Source organism: Poecile atricapillus, chromosome 2 (genome assembly GCF_030490865.1).
Source record: "Poecile atricapillus isolate bPoeAtr1 chromosome 2, bPoeAtr1.hap1, whole genome shotgun sequence".
Lineage (NCBI taxonomy): Eukaryota > Metazoa > Chordata > Aves > Passeriformes > Paridae > Poecile > Poecile atricapillus.
In genome coordinates, this window is record NC_081250.1 from 47,615,297 (window position 1) to 47,631,085 (window position 15,789).

The 15,789-nt window shown below is 43.5% G+C and overlaps 1 protein-coding gene across 5 annotated transcripts in view; it reads right to left on the minus strand.

The window, feature by feature from the left end:
* Positions 1-14,195: 14,195 nt before the first annotated feature.
* The window catches only part of ELMO1 (engulfment and cell motility 1), a 301,131-nt gene continuing 299,537 nt past the window's right edge, over positions 14,196-15,789 (minus strand). For all 5 annotated transcript variants that reach the window (XM_058832447.1, XM_058832448.1, XM_058832449.1 and 2 more), the window contains one exon: positions 14,196-15,528. In XM_058832447.1, coding sequence (XP_058688430.1) covers positions 15,328-15,528 — 201 coding nt within the window. In that variant the 3' untranslated portion in view covers positions 14,196-15,327. The remainder of the gene's footprint in view (positions 15,529-15,789) is intronic.

Here is a 15,789-nt window from a genome sequence, read left to right on the forward strand (position 1 = left end):
AACTTTTCCATAAAGAAATTTTTCCTAATACTCAGTTTAAACTTCTTCTGTCACAATTTGCCTGGATCTATCACTGCAAATTCATGGAGGGTTTGTTTGCACTTTCTTGTCCTTTCACTTGTGTCAGATTTTATGCTGATATCTGACATGCATATGTACAAGAAGATGACAAAGGCAGCTGTTTTTATCTACTTCTGATCACAGCCACCTCACCATAAAGCAGACACATGCCTCTCCAAAATGTCTTTCTATTCAGAACACCTTTCATCCTTTCTCCTTACTTACCCTTTGTAGGCATCCCACAGATTTACCTCTTTCCTCTACTTTTACCTTTTCCTCTAACTTCAGACTCAGAGCTGTATTTTCATTTATTTTCTGCCCAATTCCAGAAATTAGGGTATTAGTAAAAATACTCTGTTAAACACAGCAGCGTTTGTTCAGGTGCCTCCATGAGGGATGTGCTAAGGTGAGCAGCTGGGGCTTGATGCAAATCTGATACCTTAATTCATCCCAGAAGAGACTTGAACCTGGAGAAAGCAGGCATGACTTCTGCCTTCACAATGAGGAATGGCCCCATGAGAATCAAAACCAGCAGCACAAGGACCATCAAACAGGTAGTGAGGGGAAAAGCAGGCACTGCATCACTCCTCTTCCCCCACTCAAGCTGTGCCTTAAACAGAGAACATTCCTGCCTGGTCAGCTGCATGGTCTCTGGCCCCTCCACACACGTTGGAGTCATTAAATCATCCATCAGGACACCATCCTTCATGCACAGTGGGATGGCTGCCTGCCTCCCTCACTCATTATTGTCCTTCCACAGTCCTTTTCAGCCAATTCAATGAAATATAAATAGCATTTCAGATAAATGTTCACTCTCTTATAATACCTTTCTGACGTCTTTCTGCTCTTGCTCTGGATGCATAAAAAAGAAGCTGTAATATATTTCAATGAGTTATTGAATCCTTTTCGAACCCTGATATATGCTCAACAAGGTTATTTAAATATGAGGGGTACAGGCATAGACTTTAGCAAAATCTACCCAACTAAATTGTTCAGTGCAGGCAATCCTCTGCCTTGTAAATCTATCTGTCTTCCACAATGAAGGATTCCAAACCTGTTGATGCTGGACCAACCTCCTTCTTCTACACCATAATGTCCACAGCCATGAAAATGTATGCTTTAGGCTTTCCTGTCTCTTTTTCCTTTTTATTTTTTTTTTTATTATTATTTTTGTGCGTTTAAGTTAAGTTGCTGCACACCATACAGGGTTTCTCTTTGCCTAGATAATGTGAATGCTGTAGAACCAAATGATATAAGGAAAGGACTCAAGAATGTTACTCAGGATTTTACTGAGTGTGACAGAGAAGTAGTATCTCCTCCATCTTCCTGTCTTAGAAAACAAATTAGCACTGAAGTATTTGTGTATTTTTTCTCCCTGTAACTTTTTTGCCACCATTCATCATTTAGCCTCAGTGTTTGTGTATATTTAAAGCTACCAACATAAATTAGCAACAAAGCTCGAGGGTGTTAAATAACCTCCAATAAAACTCCTTCCCCCACTGGAGTATTTTCTCAAAATTAAAATATCTGAGTAAACATCACCCCCAAATCTATACCTCCTGAAGGAAAAAGGCACCTCTTCATCACTTCTGGAAGAAAGAGTAAGTGGAAATGCATTTGGGGATCAAACAACAAACGCATCTCTCTCAATCTCACAAAAAGGTGGCAGACAGGCACAAGCAGCAAGTCTCTCTTTCTTCACTAGATCCCCATCACATACAGAGAACAGGTATGTTCTGGAGATCTCCAGGCTCTGAATTTAACACAAGCAAGCAGTCACTTTCAGCAACAATCAGATGCCAAGAAATGATTTTCAGGAAGCAGAAATGATAATAATTGTATATCTGACTATGCCCGAATCTAGTCCTTGCATATTGGAAGCAGCTCTTTTTGCAGTCTCTGTGTGTGCTTCTCTCTGTGCAGCAGAGATGCTGCAGATCCCCAGCAGGGAGCCTGAATAATCTTGCCTCCAAGCAACACAGCGATACTGGTGTTGGGAAATGTCCAGATAAAAGATAATGTGCAAGGCAGGGAATTTCATTTTGTATTAGGAGCTGTAAAGGTAGTAGACCAAAGTTTCTTTTGGGCTGGGGCAGAATTGGGTCACAGTGTACAAGTAGATGTCTCATCAGAGAGCCTGTGATTAACACCAAGTGGGGCTTAAGCCTTAGACCTCGAGCCAGGCTAATAAAGTTATTTATGCAGCTGTCCAGTGATCTGGGTATCTAGCTCTCACCAATGTTTTTTTTCTACTCAACCCTTTCCCCTTTTCACCCTTTGTAGCCAAATTCCTTGAAAGCCCTCAAGAAAGGAAGTCCCCTGCCCCAAAGCTCTGATGTGGAAACCATGAAAGTTGGTTAAGAAATTTTGATGATGCCACATTGCAAGTTTCTGCCATTCTGCAATGAGGAAGTAAGAAGAGGTAGAAAAGATACAGAGTTGTGCTCCTGCCCAACAGTTACCATCTGGGTTTTGTTGTCTCAGTTTTTGGTTCTCCATTTCCCTGATGACAGATGGGTTTTGGCAAATGCTTAGCACTGACCTGAAAAATTCAAATCCCAGTGAAGCCTTTCAAGATGAGCAGCCAAGACCCAAAAACATCACTTGGCAAAATTTGTATAAAGAGTTTAGAAACTATTAGATGCCAAATAGATAAAGGAAAGTTGCCCTGATTTTTCTTTTTTTCCTTTGGGATAAGGAAAGAAACTATTTCTTTTTCCTGGAGCTGGTGTCCTTTCCAGTCTTTCAAATCTAAAGAACACTTGCCCTAGATGTATTTGGTGCATCACACTATTTTAGGCAATAATTCATGATGCAAAATTCATAATTCATGTGTCTAGATCATTTCTTTGCTTTAATCCTACATCCAGTTTCTTTTGATGATTAGCAAAAATAACTACAGTCACTGCAGATGAAGGTAAGCTGTAACTTTTAACTAAAACTCTCTGTCCATATTTATCAGGCATCTGCTTGTGTTTTCAGAAAAGGGACTTGAACTTGCTCCCACCAAGAGTGCCAACTGCTCCATGGGCTCCCAAACCCCAGCTTTGCCAGTACACAACGCCAGGGATGGCATCCTTGGTGCTCCCCTGAGGAGGATCCACCTCACTAAAGGGCTCCCTTAGCACTGTGGGCCTGTTTTCCTCAGAGGATGCCAAACAATTCTACCAAGGATGCAAGAGGGAGGATGCTTTGTACCACAGCAGTTCCTTCATACTTAGCTGTAGCTCCCAGGAGAACACCAGGAGACAAAGTCAGAGGTGCATTCCCTTGCCCTAGAGATATGGGCTGTGTGGGTGTTTCCTACACCCTGTTGCTGAGCTGTCATTCAGGCTCTCTTGTTTTCCCCCCGGAGCAGAGAGGGAGCAAACAGGGCATAGGAAGGCAGGCTGATGGTGTGAGAAAAGCTCATCTGATGCTGTTAGATTACAGAATCCAGGTAAAAATGAATCAGTCCCTTCCTCTCAACAAGATAAAGAAGGACACAGGCCATTATGGGCTGTGTGAGGTGCTATTTTGGATTTGCTTATAGGAAGAACAGCCAGCATGATTTCCATCTGTATGCCCCCAGAAAGATCTGTTAAATTTTAAAATACTGAATAGCTGGGATACCATGACCCAAAACTTTATTAAAATTTGGCTTGCTAATAGGCACTGCTTATAAAATTGGTATGTCGTGGAATATTTCCATTCTCACCTTAACTCTGTACTTTGCTCTTCTTGGATAGTGTGGTCATTCAGATGGTAACATTGGCCTTCAGGACATGAGCGGTGGGTCCTCAGCACTTTCAGTGGTGTTTTCTGCCTTTCCATTCCAGCCATCTGGCAGCAGACATGTTTAGAGCTTCCCCTTGCATTGTGGCTCTCTCATAAGGCATTTCTGAGAAAGAATAACCTCTCCAACAGAAGCCATATACTATATTTACCCAAATGGTTCATTTTCCTGGTACACAGGTAGCTAAGACTTTGATCATTCCTTAAAGCTGCCCACTTCTGCTTGGAGCACTTGGGACACACCACAGAGCAATCCTGCTGTAACATAAATATTTGATTTCATCACTTTTAGAGATGGGCAGTGAAACAGGCAGAATTACTGTCTGTTTTTTTTCCAAAGGAAAATTCCACATGTACGCATGCGTGCGTGCACACACATGAGATACATCCTGGCAGAAAAGATTCCTATCTGGAAAGACATTTCTTCTATCACATTTACAGGGAAAGGAAGAAAAAAAAAAAAAAAAGCAGCACATTCTTTTTCCCTTTGACTAAAGAAAAATATCCCTGCAGGACAAGGACTTACTGTAACCGTTCATTTTAAAATATTGCCTGATTGTTTGAGTACTTTTATTTCTTTGGTGATTCATCTGTGAGTGGGAAAGGTGTTGTGGCCCATTGAATGGCATATCCATCACACCTACTGACCTCTCTGTCCAGGGACCACCAAACCTTGGCTGCTGGCTCCATTTGTGTGTCACTGCTTGGCCCCACAGCTTCCCAGCTATAACCCCGTGCTGTGGTACTGCCTGAAAGAGAGGAATGAGACCATCATGTCAGCCTGCCCTTGAAGTGGGCACTTGCTAGGACTGTTCCCAGGACAAACTGTTTCCTGCATTAGAAGCAGGCTGGACACTGCAGCAGAGCTGTGGAGAGACCACACCAAGCTGAATGAGCTGGTGGGGACCAGCTGAAGCATTTGGCAAAAGACCACATCTCTGTGAGAAGGATGATTCATCCCCTGCCTCCTTAGGCAGCAAAATCCCCTGCTCCTCCTGACACCATTTTCTCCCCTCTTCTTCCAGATTGTGCTGTCACACATGGATGAAACCAAGCATACATACATCCCTAGAAGGTGAATTTTAGCTGAATTGTGAGTCTGTAGCACCAATGAGAAACAAATGCCATGTCTTAGCTACACTGGGGGAGAAGCCAGCAGAAGTTTTCCAAATACTATTGCTGCCTATGTTTCAGCATAAAATCCAGTAATTTCCCTCTGATGGGGATTTGGAAAGCGGTGCACCTCACCAGAGTCAGCTCTTGCCCTGCAGGATCAGACCCTAGACTAAGTATAAATCAGTCACAGGTGCTTGAATTAAGAGAATTAATTAAGAAGACATTCCCATCCCCTGGAGGTTTGTCCGACAATGAGCAAGGCATGGCACAGGCCAACACAAACCACAATATATTAATCCTGCATTTGTCCCAAGTGTGACAGACTGCTGGGAGCTATTCTTTGTGCTCATATCAGGGGGAATTGATGGGACCTTATTCTCTGTTTGCAGGGAACGGTTCATGCAGGAAATTAAATTTCCCAATGCCATCACTAAATCCCAGGATCCTCTTCATGAGTTATTCAGCACCAGTTGCTCCAGTCTTGCACACCAGTTTTATCAACCTCACATCCACCTCTGTCTTTCAGAGATGAATATTAATTATCTTCATTGCAACAGTAGAACCCAATCCGCTCTTACCTTACTAACGCAGTTCCTTTCTTGGAGATAAGCATACCTATCTCCCAAAAAGAGATAGCGTGTGCTGGAAAAAGACACAGAGCACTACCAAACATCCCTGGGAGACAGGGATGGCTGCCCACAGGAGTCTGTGGTAGGCTTCAGATGCTGGAAAACTGTAAAGAAGTCCAGTGGAAATGGGCCTTCACTAACATGTTCAAGATGCTGCAAAATAAATTTTTAAATAAATGGGGAACACCTAAAAGTTCTCTTCTCCCCATACCATAATTTCTTTTTCTTTTTCAATACATAGCATAAATTTGTGCTCCTACAGCATTTTGGATGCCCTGATTTGCTGCTAGTAAGACAAGGTGGTCTCAGTAGTGATGCCTTAAGTTTTAGCTTTCATATTTTTTAGATTCTGTACTGCCTTAATGTATAACTGTGAACTTCATATAAAGTGTTAGCAAGTTCTCTTCACAGGGTAGTTAGACAAAACAATCCATTTCCAGCTTGAGAACCAAGAGCACCATTATAGCCTCAGGCCCAAAAAAGCATAAAGAACAGCTAACTGAGGAGAGCAAACTGGGAAGATGGGACTTCATACCCTGAAGCTGTAATTGGACAATTTACCCCAACATATAAATGGACCAAAACTTATAAAAGTATGAACACTCATCATTGGTCATCCATCTTGCATCTGCCTGGGTCCATCTTGAGCAGAACGCCAGCCAGGCTCTTGTACTGCCCAAGGTGCATCCTTGGAAAGGTCTTTTAATAAATACTTACTTTATTCCTCTAACTCTGTCTAGTCTCTGTTCCAGGTCAGCTTCTCTAGGCATCAGTTCCACTAAGGCCATCAGGAACTTGGCCAACCAAGCAATTACAGACATGCCTTCCTTCTCTTCAAGGAAGTGTGGAAAGTGCAGCTTCAGACCCATCCAGCAGTGATGAGGTGCAGAGGAGCCACCTTTAATCTCTAACACCTGGCATGGGGTGTGAAGGGCTGACACGCCATAGTGATGCTGGCAACATCAGGAATTGCTTGCTCCCTCAAGATGACTTTCCTAGAGAGCTGCCCCACTCAGCAGCAGCACTGGGGAGCCATCAAGTGCCTGGAGATGCTTCCCAGAAGGCAAAGCCACTTTTTTCAGCCATCAAGGAGGAATTTGTGTTCTGGGAAGAGGGTGCAAAGCCTTGGAGACTGCCTCCTCTGGAGCACCCCTCCAGCAAGGCATCATGCCAAAATACCTGCTAGTGCCTCTGACTGGGGGGATTCGTTCTGAAAGGCCCTGCAGAGGTGCTGTAGCAGCACCCTGTTCAGTCCATGCAAAACTCAGCATCAAGGGTCTATCAAGATTCATCAAAATGTGAGAAATGAGAGCAGTGCTCCCCCTACAACTCGTGCTTGCTTGACAGGCTTGCCTGTCATTGTATGAACCTCTAGGAAGCTACACAGTAGAAAGAGCTAGAAAACTGCAGGTGACAATTGCCTGCTGCCAAGGGCTCGCCTGGCAGGGCAGGCTATTGATGCCCATCCTGGGGTAGACAGGACAGCCTGCAGGGTATTTGTGCCCAGGTTCAGGCTGACCACAGTGCTGCTGCTGGCTGTATTTAATTTCTTTGCTCTGCATGAACAGATTTATTAAATCCACAACACTTTTTTTTTTCCCTCCATACAGGGTGATTTGAAGGAATACATGCCAGTCACTTGACTAATTAGCTTAATTTAGGAATGTGTCTTCAGAAGCCCATTGCTGAGTAGCCTCCTCAATTCTGGAAATTTAAAAGTGACTTGAATTTGATTAAAATCGAACCAAACCGATGAAGGCAATTGCTACTTGCTTTCCTGTCTTTTTCCCTCCACAAAGACAGCTTTGATTCATGGCAGCAGCAAGTCCTGTGTATGCCACAATAGTCAGGTGCTTGGACTGCTGTTTTCATATTAGAAATGTATTTAGGTGAAAATACTGCCATTCATTCTGTGTGAATTGATGGAGCTGTTATGTGTACCTTTCTGCCGTGAATCATTTACAAGGCCAAGCAGGACGGTTTTCCTCAGGTCATGCAGGTTTGGTCATGGAGGTTCTGGAGCTGCACAAAGGCCAGAATTTCTGATCAAAGGAGAGTATCAAGGATGCTGCAATTTGACTTCTTTTCTGAGGGGGAAAAAAACCAACTTCTAATAAAAAGTGAAAAAAACAAAAATTAACATTTTGTTTCGATTCCAACTTTTTATGGAACCTTATGGTTTTTTATGTAACTTTATGGAATCTTAGAAATAAAAAAGGGCTCTGAAACACTAATTCTTTTCAGAAGAGCCATGACCCAGTTGGGACAATCCAAAAGTCAGCTGAGCAGGAAATTTCGGTCACTTGAGCTTCTCAGTTTTCCTTACTGAATCAGTGATTCAGCTAAATTCACACGGTTTTTGTGTGTGTTAAGTCTTCCTTCATTGGCATTTTCCAATAGAACCACTGCCACTTTCCTGGCCAGCATTACCCCAGTGCTGCCCTTGCCCTTCTGCTGGGTGCAGCATCCACACTGGCACTGTGCTGCTTCTTTCAGTGGACTCAGGGTGATGAAAACACAGTGATGCAGCTCACCCATCTAAACAGGACACTTCCACAAGGCATAATAGCCATGGTTCAAAATAATAATAATAATATTAAAAATCTAAAATAAGGTTGCTATCCTCACTTCATCCTTTGCCTGAGCATGGATGTAGATATACAATATTTTTGGTGGGGAGCTGGCTGCTTATTCACATTGCTCCAACCTCCTGTCCTCACATCCTGCCTCATCCAGCTTCACAAACCTGCCAGCTGCCATCAACTCTGATATTCTCCATCCCCTCTCACCTCAGTGCTGCCTCCTGGAGCATCCAACACTAAGCTAAGCTTCAGATGCTTGTTTCCTGGGGAAAGGGAACTGAGGCACTTGCCTCCTTTGTGTGCGTGCACATGTGTTTGTGTGTGCATCCACCTGCGAGCTGCCAGATTTGATGAGAAGCTGAAGGCTCAGAAATGGTTTTATGAAGGGTTCTGTTGAGGACACAGAAAAAGTCCTCAATGAAGGAAAAACTCTGGCTGAAAACAACCTTATCAGAAGCTGGAGAAGCCACCTGCACACCAGCCCATTTTAATGGCTCAGTTTTTAATGGACCTCAGACTGTGCTGGAATGAAGGGATGCAAGAGTGTGAGATGAAGGTTTATGTGAAAACCAGCTTGGCTGGATTGCACTTTGACTATTTGGGATAAATGGAAGGATGGACACATGTAAGGCATGCCCCCTAGACTGGGGACAGAAACAGGAAACCCAGGGCTTTGAGAAACATCAGAAACTGACAGAGGGTATCATGAGTGAAGGAACATGTGCAGGGGGACCTGTGTGGGTGAAAAACACCCAAAATAATTCTACTGGTGCTCTTTAAATGTCGTACTCCTGGCAAAGAAACCTTTCTCATGTTTCTCTGCTCCCATCTCCAAGCTTTTTGAAGTGCACCAGACTTCTGATGCTTGATGGGGGGGGGAAGCAGGAAGCTATGCCCTGGGAAAACCCTGTGGATGAGCCATTTTCCTCTGGGAAAGATGCAAGTAGTCAGCAGCTTTGCACAACGTTCCGTGCTCACATCCTCACTGTCCTCATTTTAAGCACATACAGAAAACTTGTTCTGAAGCCTGGCAGATTCCTACATGGCTGTTCCTGACTTCTTCAAAAGCTACCCTGACAATACAAACTCCTTGTTAATTGGCAGGGAATAAAGTCCCACAGGCTCAGCCTCCCACATGTGCATGGCCTGCTGGTGGGACAGCAAAGATCTCCAGGGTGTCTTTGCCTCTGGGGAAAGGTAGGTGGGAAGGGGATATTAAACCTGAGGCATTCCAAGAGAAACCAAGAAGATATAGACATACCTCATAAAAAAATGCTCCCTCTTATTAAACAAAAGACAGCCAGCCGCCCTCTCCCTCATGATAACCAAGAGGAATCCCAAAACATAATCAGTTTAAGCTGAACACCATGTTGCTGACAAGATTAAAATTAGACTCATGAAGTTTCATCAAGGGAAAATTTAACAGTGGCACTCAATCAGGCTGCAGAATCCTCTAATGACAACTGAAATAAAGTAATTCAAGACAGATCCTTAAATGTTACAGGAAAGAAAGCTTGCCCTTGGCTTCATCCCTTGTCAAAATTTTATTAAGTATCTCATTTCCCTCCCCTCCTCTACCTGCACTGCTGTCTTGTGGCCATACCCTCCCTGGGCTGAAACTGCAGGACAGCATTCTACTTGAAACACACAGCACTGGGTTCCCCAGCTTTGTGGCTGTCCCATAAGTCACATCTTACAGGAAACATCTAAGAGGCAAATAGGATGAGAGAGGGTTAGCAAGAGCCTTCCAATATGAAGAGGTTCGTTTGGCTCTTCCAAGAGAGTATAAAACCAAAACAGCCGCTGTTCTCCACATAGCACCTCCACTGAGGTGCCTACAGTAAAACTGAGAAACTTTCTGTTGAAGAAACACATCAGTTCAGAAAATTCTTCTACTTCCAACACCAACTTCTCTACTTGGAGAGGGATGGCTTATGAGATGCTTCCTTTGCCCTATGTGTCCCTGCAAACTAGGCATCACCACACAGCTCTGCTCCTCAATGATATGCAAGGTCTCCCAGCAAGAAGTAAAAATAAAGTGTAAATATATGTCACTAAATAAGTTTGAAATGGTCTCCCATGCTTTTTAACCTTGCCCTAAGGAGGCTGCTGCAGGACAGCACTCCTTGACTCACCACTTTCAAATCATCTCACTATCAAAATTCATAGCTCTCCCAACATCCATTTTATGCCTAGTTTTGCCCTAAAAACTTGTGCTTTTAATGCCACTCTCCTCTGAAGTTTCAGCCTGATTTCATCTGGAAAGGTTTCCTGTTTCAATTCTTTAACTGCTACCTTAAGTCCCAAAGATGCAGGAAGCAGCTGGAGTGATGTTGAATAATCAGACAGCATCCTGTTCAGCCTCTTGCAGTGACCAGAGGTACAGAATCCAATTACACATCAGACAGAAAAGTCATTATTTGCATAGCCTCTGAGCATGTAGCAAAATCTCAGTAACAGGTAAAATTGCCTTCCTGCTCACACAGGCCTTGATCTAGCTTGGTCCATGAGCACTCACCTAAATTTAGGTGCCTGCTTATCAAACTGAAATCAAGCGTCTTTTGCTGCATAGGTAAGTGCTTTGTTAATCAGGGAATTTGCTTAAGCCATGTGGATGTTTAATATTCAAATATAATTATCATCTAGGGAGGGAGCACTAAGCAAGTCTCATCCTGATTTATCCAGCTGCAGGGAAAGCAATGACAGCTCAGCCAGCAGTGTGACAAAAACTCTGTCCTAGGAATGTCTTCCAGAGTTTGCAGGAATTTTACCTTTACCTCCCTGTGTGTGCTCTATGGGGAAAGGCTGTCATACACTTATTATTCCAGACAGCTAAGATATCCCCAGGTCAGTAAGGGCTGAATTTATTATATTTTTAAACTCTGAAGAAGAATAGAGCAAGAAGGGAGTAAAATCTCACACTAATCTTGTTGTGCTTCTTAGATGAATGACTTTCACATGACAGTGAAGCTAATTCCATTTACTTGTCAGAAGCAGCAACAAAAGAGAGAAGGGGGGGGACCTGGCAGTACAAGAGTGTCCTGCTCCCAACATCTTCCTTGCTGGTTATTGCTCAGGATTAGCAGCTTGAATTGCTATAGAGATGGATGCATCGGAAGCACCTCTGATCACTAAGTCCAATGTTAACAAGAAACAACCAAAGAGCATTCAGGGGCATTTCATACCCATGCTCCTCTCTCCATCTTCTCCTGACAGGACTCTTTTGAGAGCTGCCCAGAGGCTGTGGCATTGCAGCTGGTGGCCTACAGGGTTGCTGAGGGGATGCAGGGCTCCCTTGCAGCTCAGCTGTCTGCCAGAGAAGACAGACATTTATTTTGGGCACTGGATCCCACCAGGTTTCCAAGCAAGCCTTCACGTTCTCATTGATGTGACATTGATGACAAGCATGCAAGGCGAGAAAAATGCAATTCTGGGTAGGGCATGAAGACACAAGAGGATTTCACAAATGAAGTAATCAGGATCTTGCACTGTCATTTTGCAACCCAAGAGAGTCAGCACCTACCTGCCTCTTGGTGTGAGGATGTTATTTCTTCATGTAAGGTTTAATGAAAGAGTTCTCCATACTGAAAAAAGAACTGCTTCTGAAAAATGTAATAAAAGCCCTGTTTCTCTGACACATAGCTTGCTTTGTACAGGATTACTTAGAATTGCTGCTCTTGTCCTTACAAGTAGAGCAAGCAGTTGACTTAAGAAGATACTTGATTCAAGTTTTCTGGTAAAAGAATATATTAACTTTCAAAAGCAAAGTCATTTCCAAAACAGGAACTAAAATTAGACTTTTTTTTTTTTTTTTTTTGTTCTCTCTCCCCTTTATGGCTTTTACAAGCAATTACCCACTTAATGTTTTGAAATTATACAAGAAACTTCAATAGCAGTTCTTTTTTCTGCTGCATCTCCTTGAATGTGAAGATTTAAAAGCTTTTCCGGAACACAACAGCATGAGCAAATGAATTTGCCATTTTCATTCTCAATTTCTTTTTTTTTAAAGAATGGGAAGCAGTGGGATATTTCTTCATCATTTAACTTTTGTTTTGTTTTAAATTTCATAATGACAAAGCGAGCCTGCATGACAGCTCTAGAAACCGAAGGCAGGATTCTTCTTTGCACCACAGCCTTTCAGGTTGCTGTGGGAGTTCTGCTAAAATAGCTGGAAGGGCTATTACGCCAACGCATCTCTTGAGCCTCTGCTTTCTTATGGCAGGGTGGTGGATACAAATTTAGCATTCCTGCTCATGTGACCATCCCACACTGTGCATAACCCATACAAAGAGCCAGGCCATGTGGGGAGCTGGGGATCCTGCAAAGCAGGGCTGCAGGAAGCACTGAGACAGAGCCACGCAGCAGTGCTGTGCTATCCATCCTGACCTGGAGCCCCCTGGTCAGGCTGCACCCACCCTCTGGGATCCCAGGGCAGGACAGAGGGTCATGGGCTTTCACCTGCTGTGAAAGAAGAAGGCTCCCAGCCATTCATGCTCAAGAGCCCCAGGCTGCCTGAGTGGTGCTGATGTGCCTCAGTGTCATGTGGATGGGCACGAACTGTTGGTAAAAACAGAGGGCTGGATTGCCAGCTCTCCTCCCACACCTCCCCTGGGCTCTTGGGGTGGAATTAGGGGCACTCACCTTAGTGGAGGAGGCAAGTCTAACCTTTACCTCCTGCTCAAGTTGTCCCCTGGAGGAGAGGTTTTGTTTGCTTCTCTCTCATTGTCACGCAGATGCCTAAGACCACAGCATTGGAGTGCCACTGAGCTGGCAGTGTGTTTTGCTCTTAGAGCTTAGGAGTGAAAGGTGTTTTCTCTGCCAGTAAAGCAATACCCATCTGAAGCACCAAGTCTGAAATCTCTAAGTAAAAAGCAAATCCAGCTGGGTCAGGGAAATCAAAACAACTCAGGCTCTCCAGGCTGCTCCAAGTTTTGTCTGCATGAAGGCAAGAGGCAGCATCAGCATCTTGTAAAGAAATATGTTCCTACCTCCATCCCTTGCCCCTGGGACCCCTTAAAAATACCCTGTGGCAGGCAATGTCTTTGTTTCCACTATTTCCTGACCATGACTACCTTTGTTATAGTCTGACAAAGCTCTGGAGCATAAACCATCTCAAACGCACACAACTCATGTTGTACATCTCTGTTCTCATTAAGACCGAACCTTTTCTCAGGCCACACTTCACCATAACTTCTCCCTGCAGAGCTGAACTCAGTCTCTCTTATTAACTTACTTGGTCATCCATTACCACCAAAACCAATTTATACCTTCTGTTACATTAGGCATTCATAAAATACTGCAAACACAGCTTCAGGAAGGCACCTTTCTTAGGACTTTGATGCTGGCATTCATACAATGGTGTGAGGCAGGCAGGATGTTTTCCCCAGAGCCATCTGGATGGAGCAAAGGTCACCTTAGTTGAGAACTTCTCACTGTCAGAACTGGAACCACCTTCTGGGGTTCTCACTAGCACGAGCTCTGATAAAACCCCTTCACTGTCTTTTTCAGCTGGGTCTGAGCAGGAGAGAAACTTGCACTGTTAAACATCTGTCTTCAGCATGTGCAGTGGGAGGGAAAGAGCTGGCAGGTTCCTCTAGACTCAGACTTTTGCAGTTCAACTCAGTGAAATACCTAGAAAAATATGGGGATGAAGGGAATCCATCCTGCAAAGCTCAAACCTTCTTAATACCAATCTGCTGCAGCCATAAACATTCTCAATGGAGAAAATGGGAATACAGGGAAACAGTTGCACCAGCAAACACAGGAAAGGCAGCAGCCTTGAACTGACCGTGAGCACATCAGTATGCTGGGATTTTGGATTTCACAAGGGCCCTTCTCACAGGAAGGCTCATGTAACCATGGCAATGGAGATCTCTGGATGCATTTCATCCTTTTGTTACCACTAGCAAACAAGTAAGTTAAATCAGAGGCAGATAAGAAAGGTCTTCCCATTTCTCTTTTTACCAAATAGTTCAGGATTGCTAGGAATCATAAGGAATAAAAGACAAGTTCAGAAGAAAAACAAAGTTCCAAGAATCATCACAACTCAGATTTTTATTCAACAGTGAAGTTGAAGGGAATGGTGGTTTTTCCCTTCAGGGCAAATGTTCCTAATGGAAATTAAGTAAAAATATTGTTCCCCAAAAGTACTCACAATGAAATTAGTTTTCATTAAATATATTTGTTTGGCAAAATAAAATAAAAAAATTAGAACCCGTACAAAAAAAATCCCTTGCAAATTTCTAACACTGTAGCAATGACAACGATGTAAACCTGGATGTTTGGCAGTTGTAATTAATTTGTGAAAATTACTGTCGAACTTTGGACCAAGGAAATAAAAATCACTTCAAATAGCAACAAGCCAATTTCAGAGGCAACTGAGGCTTAGGGAATGCTACAGGAATGGGACACACTAGTGGCTTTGTATACGGTTTGTGCGAGTGATCTGCTAGTGTGGGGCTATTGTAAGAGCTGGGAGGAAAAGAAGTTAAAAGCTGTTGCAGCATTGCAGCGTATGGTACAGCAAAAACCTGCAGACTTTCCATTCTGGGAGCCGATCAGTTGGGTGAAGGCTGGAGGCAGGAGTTGAGATGACGGTGGAGAGAATAATGACAGTGACGGATGGTGCAAGCACTGGGAAGCAGTTAACGAATTTCATCATCTCATTGGATTCGGTGGTGAGCAGACTCTTGTGAGTGTCTGGGGAAATCTTCTGCTTACAGTAGCTGCTTTTGCTCCCTACCTCCCTCCTCCTTCCAGTTAAAGCCTCTGCCCTGCCAGGTGGGTTTCACAGGCATGCAGTTTGATAACAACGTCCTTTAGTTAAGAATGTCTATTCCAGTATTAAAAATGTAAAAAAAGTCCTCAGGAGGGTGCTTCTTAGTGGCAGTCTTTGCCTTAAGCAAGGCCAATGGCCCGCAATTACAAGTTAATTAAAGCAATGTGGATTTGGATGAGCAATGGGGAAGATGGGAAGGAATGGGGAAGGAAGGGATGCAGGGAACAGGGAGGAATGCAGGTGTTTCTACATCCCTCCCCAAAGCCAAAATCCAAGGTGCAAAAGTGGGTTTCTTTTTTTCCTCACACTCTTTTTTTTTTTTTTTTTTTTTTAATATCTCTCCAGTTATAATGTATTTCCAGTTTCAGAGCAAGTTTCAGTGACTGCCTCAGTTACAGTCATAAACAAAGTCGTAGTTGCTGGGCTCCTTTGGGATAGGTGGGGGAGCATCTGGGATCTGTATATTTTCCAAGTCAAGGAGGCGTAGCTTTATCTCCATGCTGAGCAGCGTGTCTAGGTCGTTCCGTGTTAGGTCACTCAACATATCCTTCCCAAGGAGGGCGTTCAAACCATCGGTCCATACACAATACTGCACAGGAAAAGGATAAAAAATGTCATTAATAGACTTTCCATACACAAACTCCTTCTCTGGTCTGGTCCTTTACAGTTACTGCTCCCATGGGGACTTATAAAGAGACATAAAATTAGGTTGATGCATTTTATCAGCTCATCTCATGAAGAAGGCTTTCACTGAGCTGCTCAGAAAATGGAAAAAAAATCCATAAAATCGGAAGAAATTACAGTATTTATTTTGACAATTTGAAATCTCCTCCAAACTTCTTATTGAATG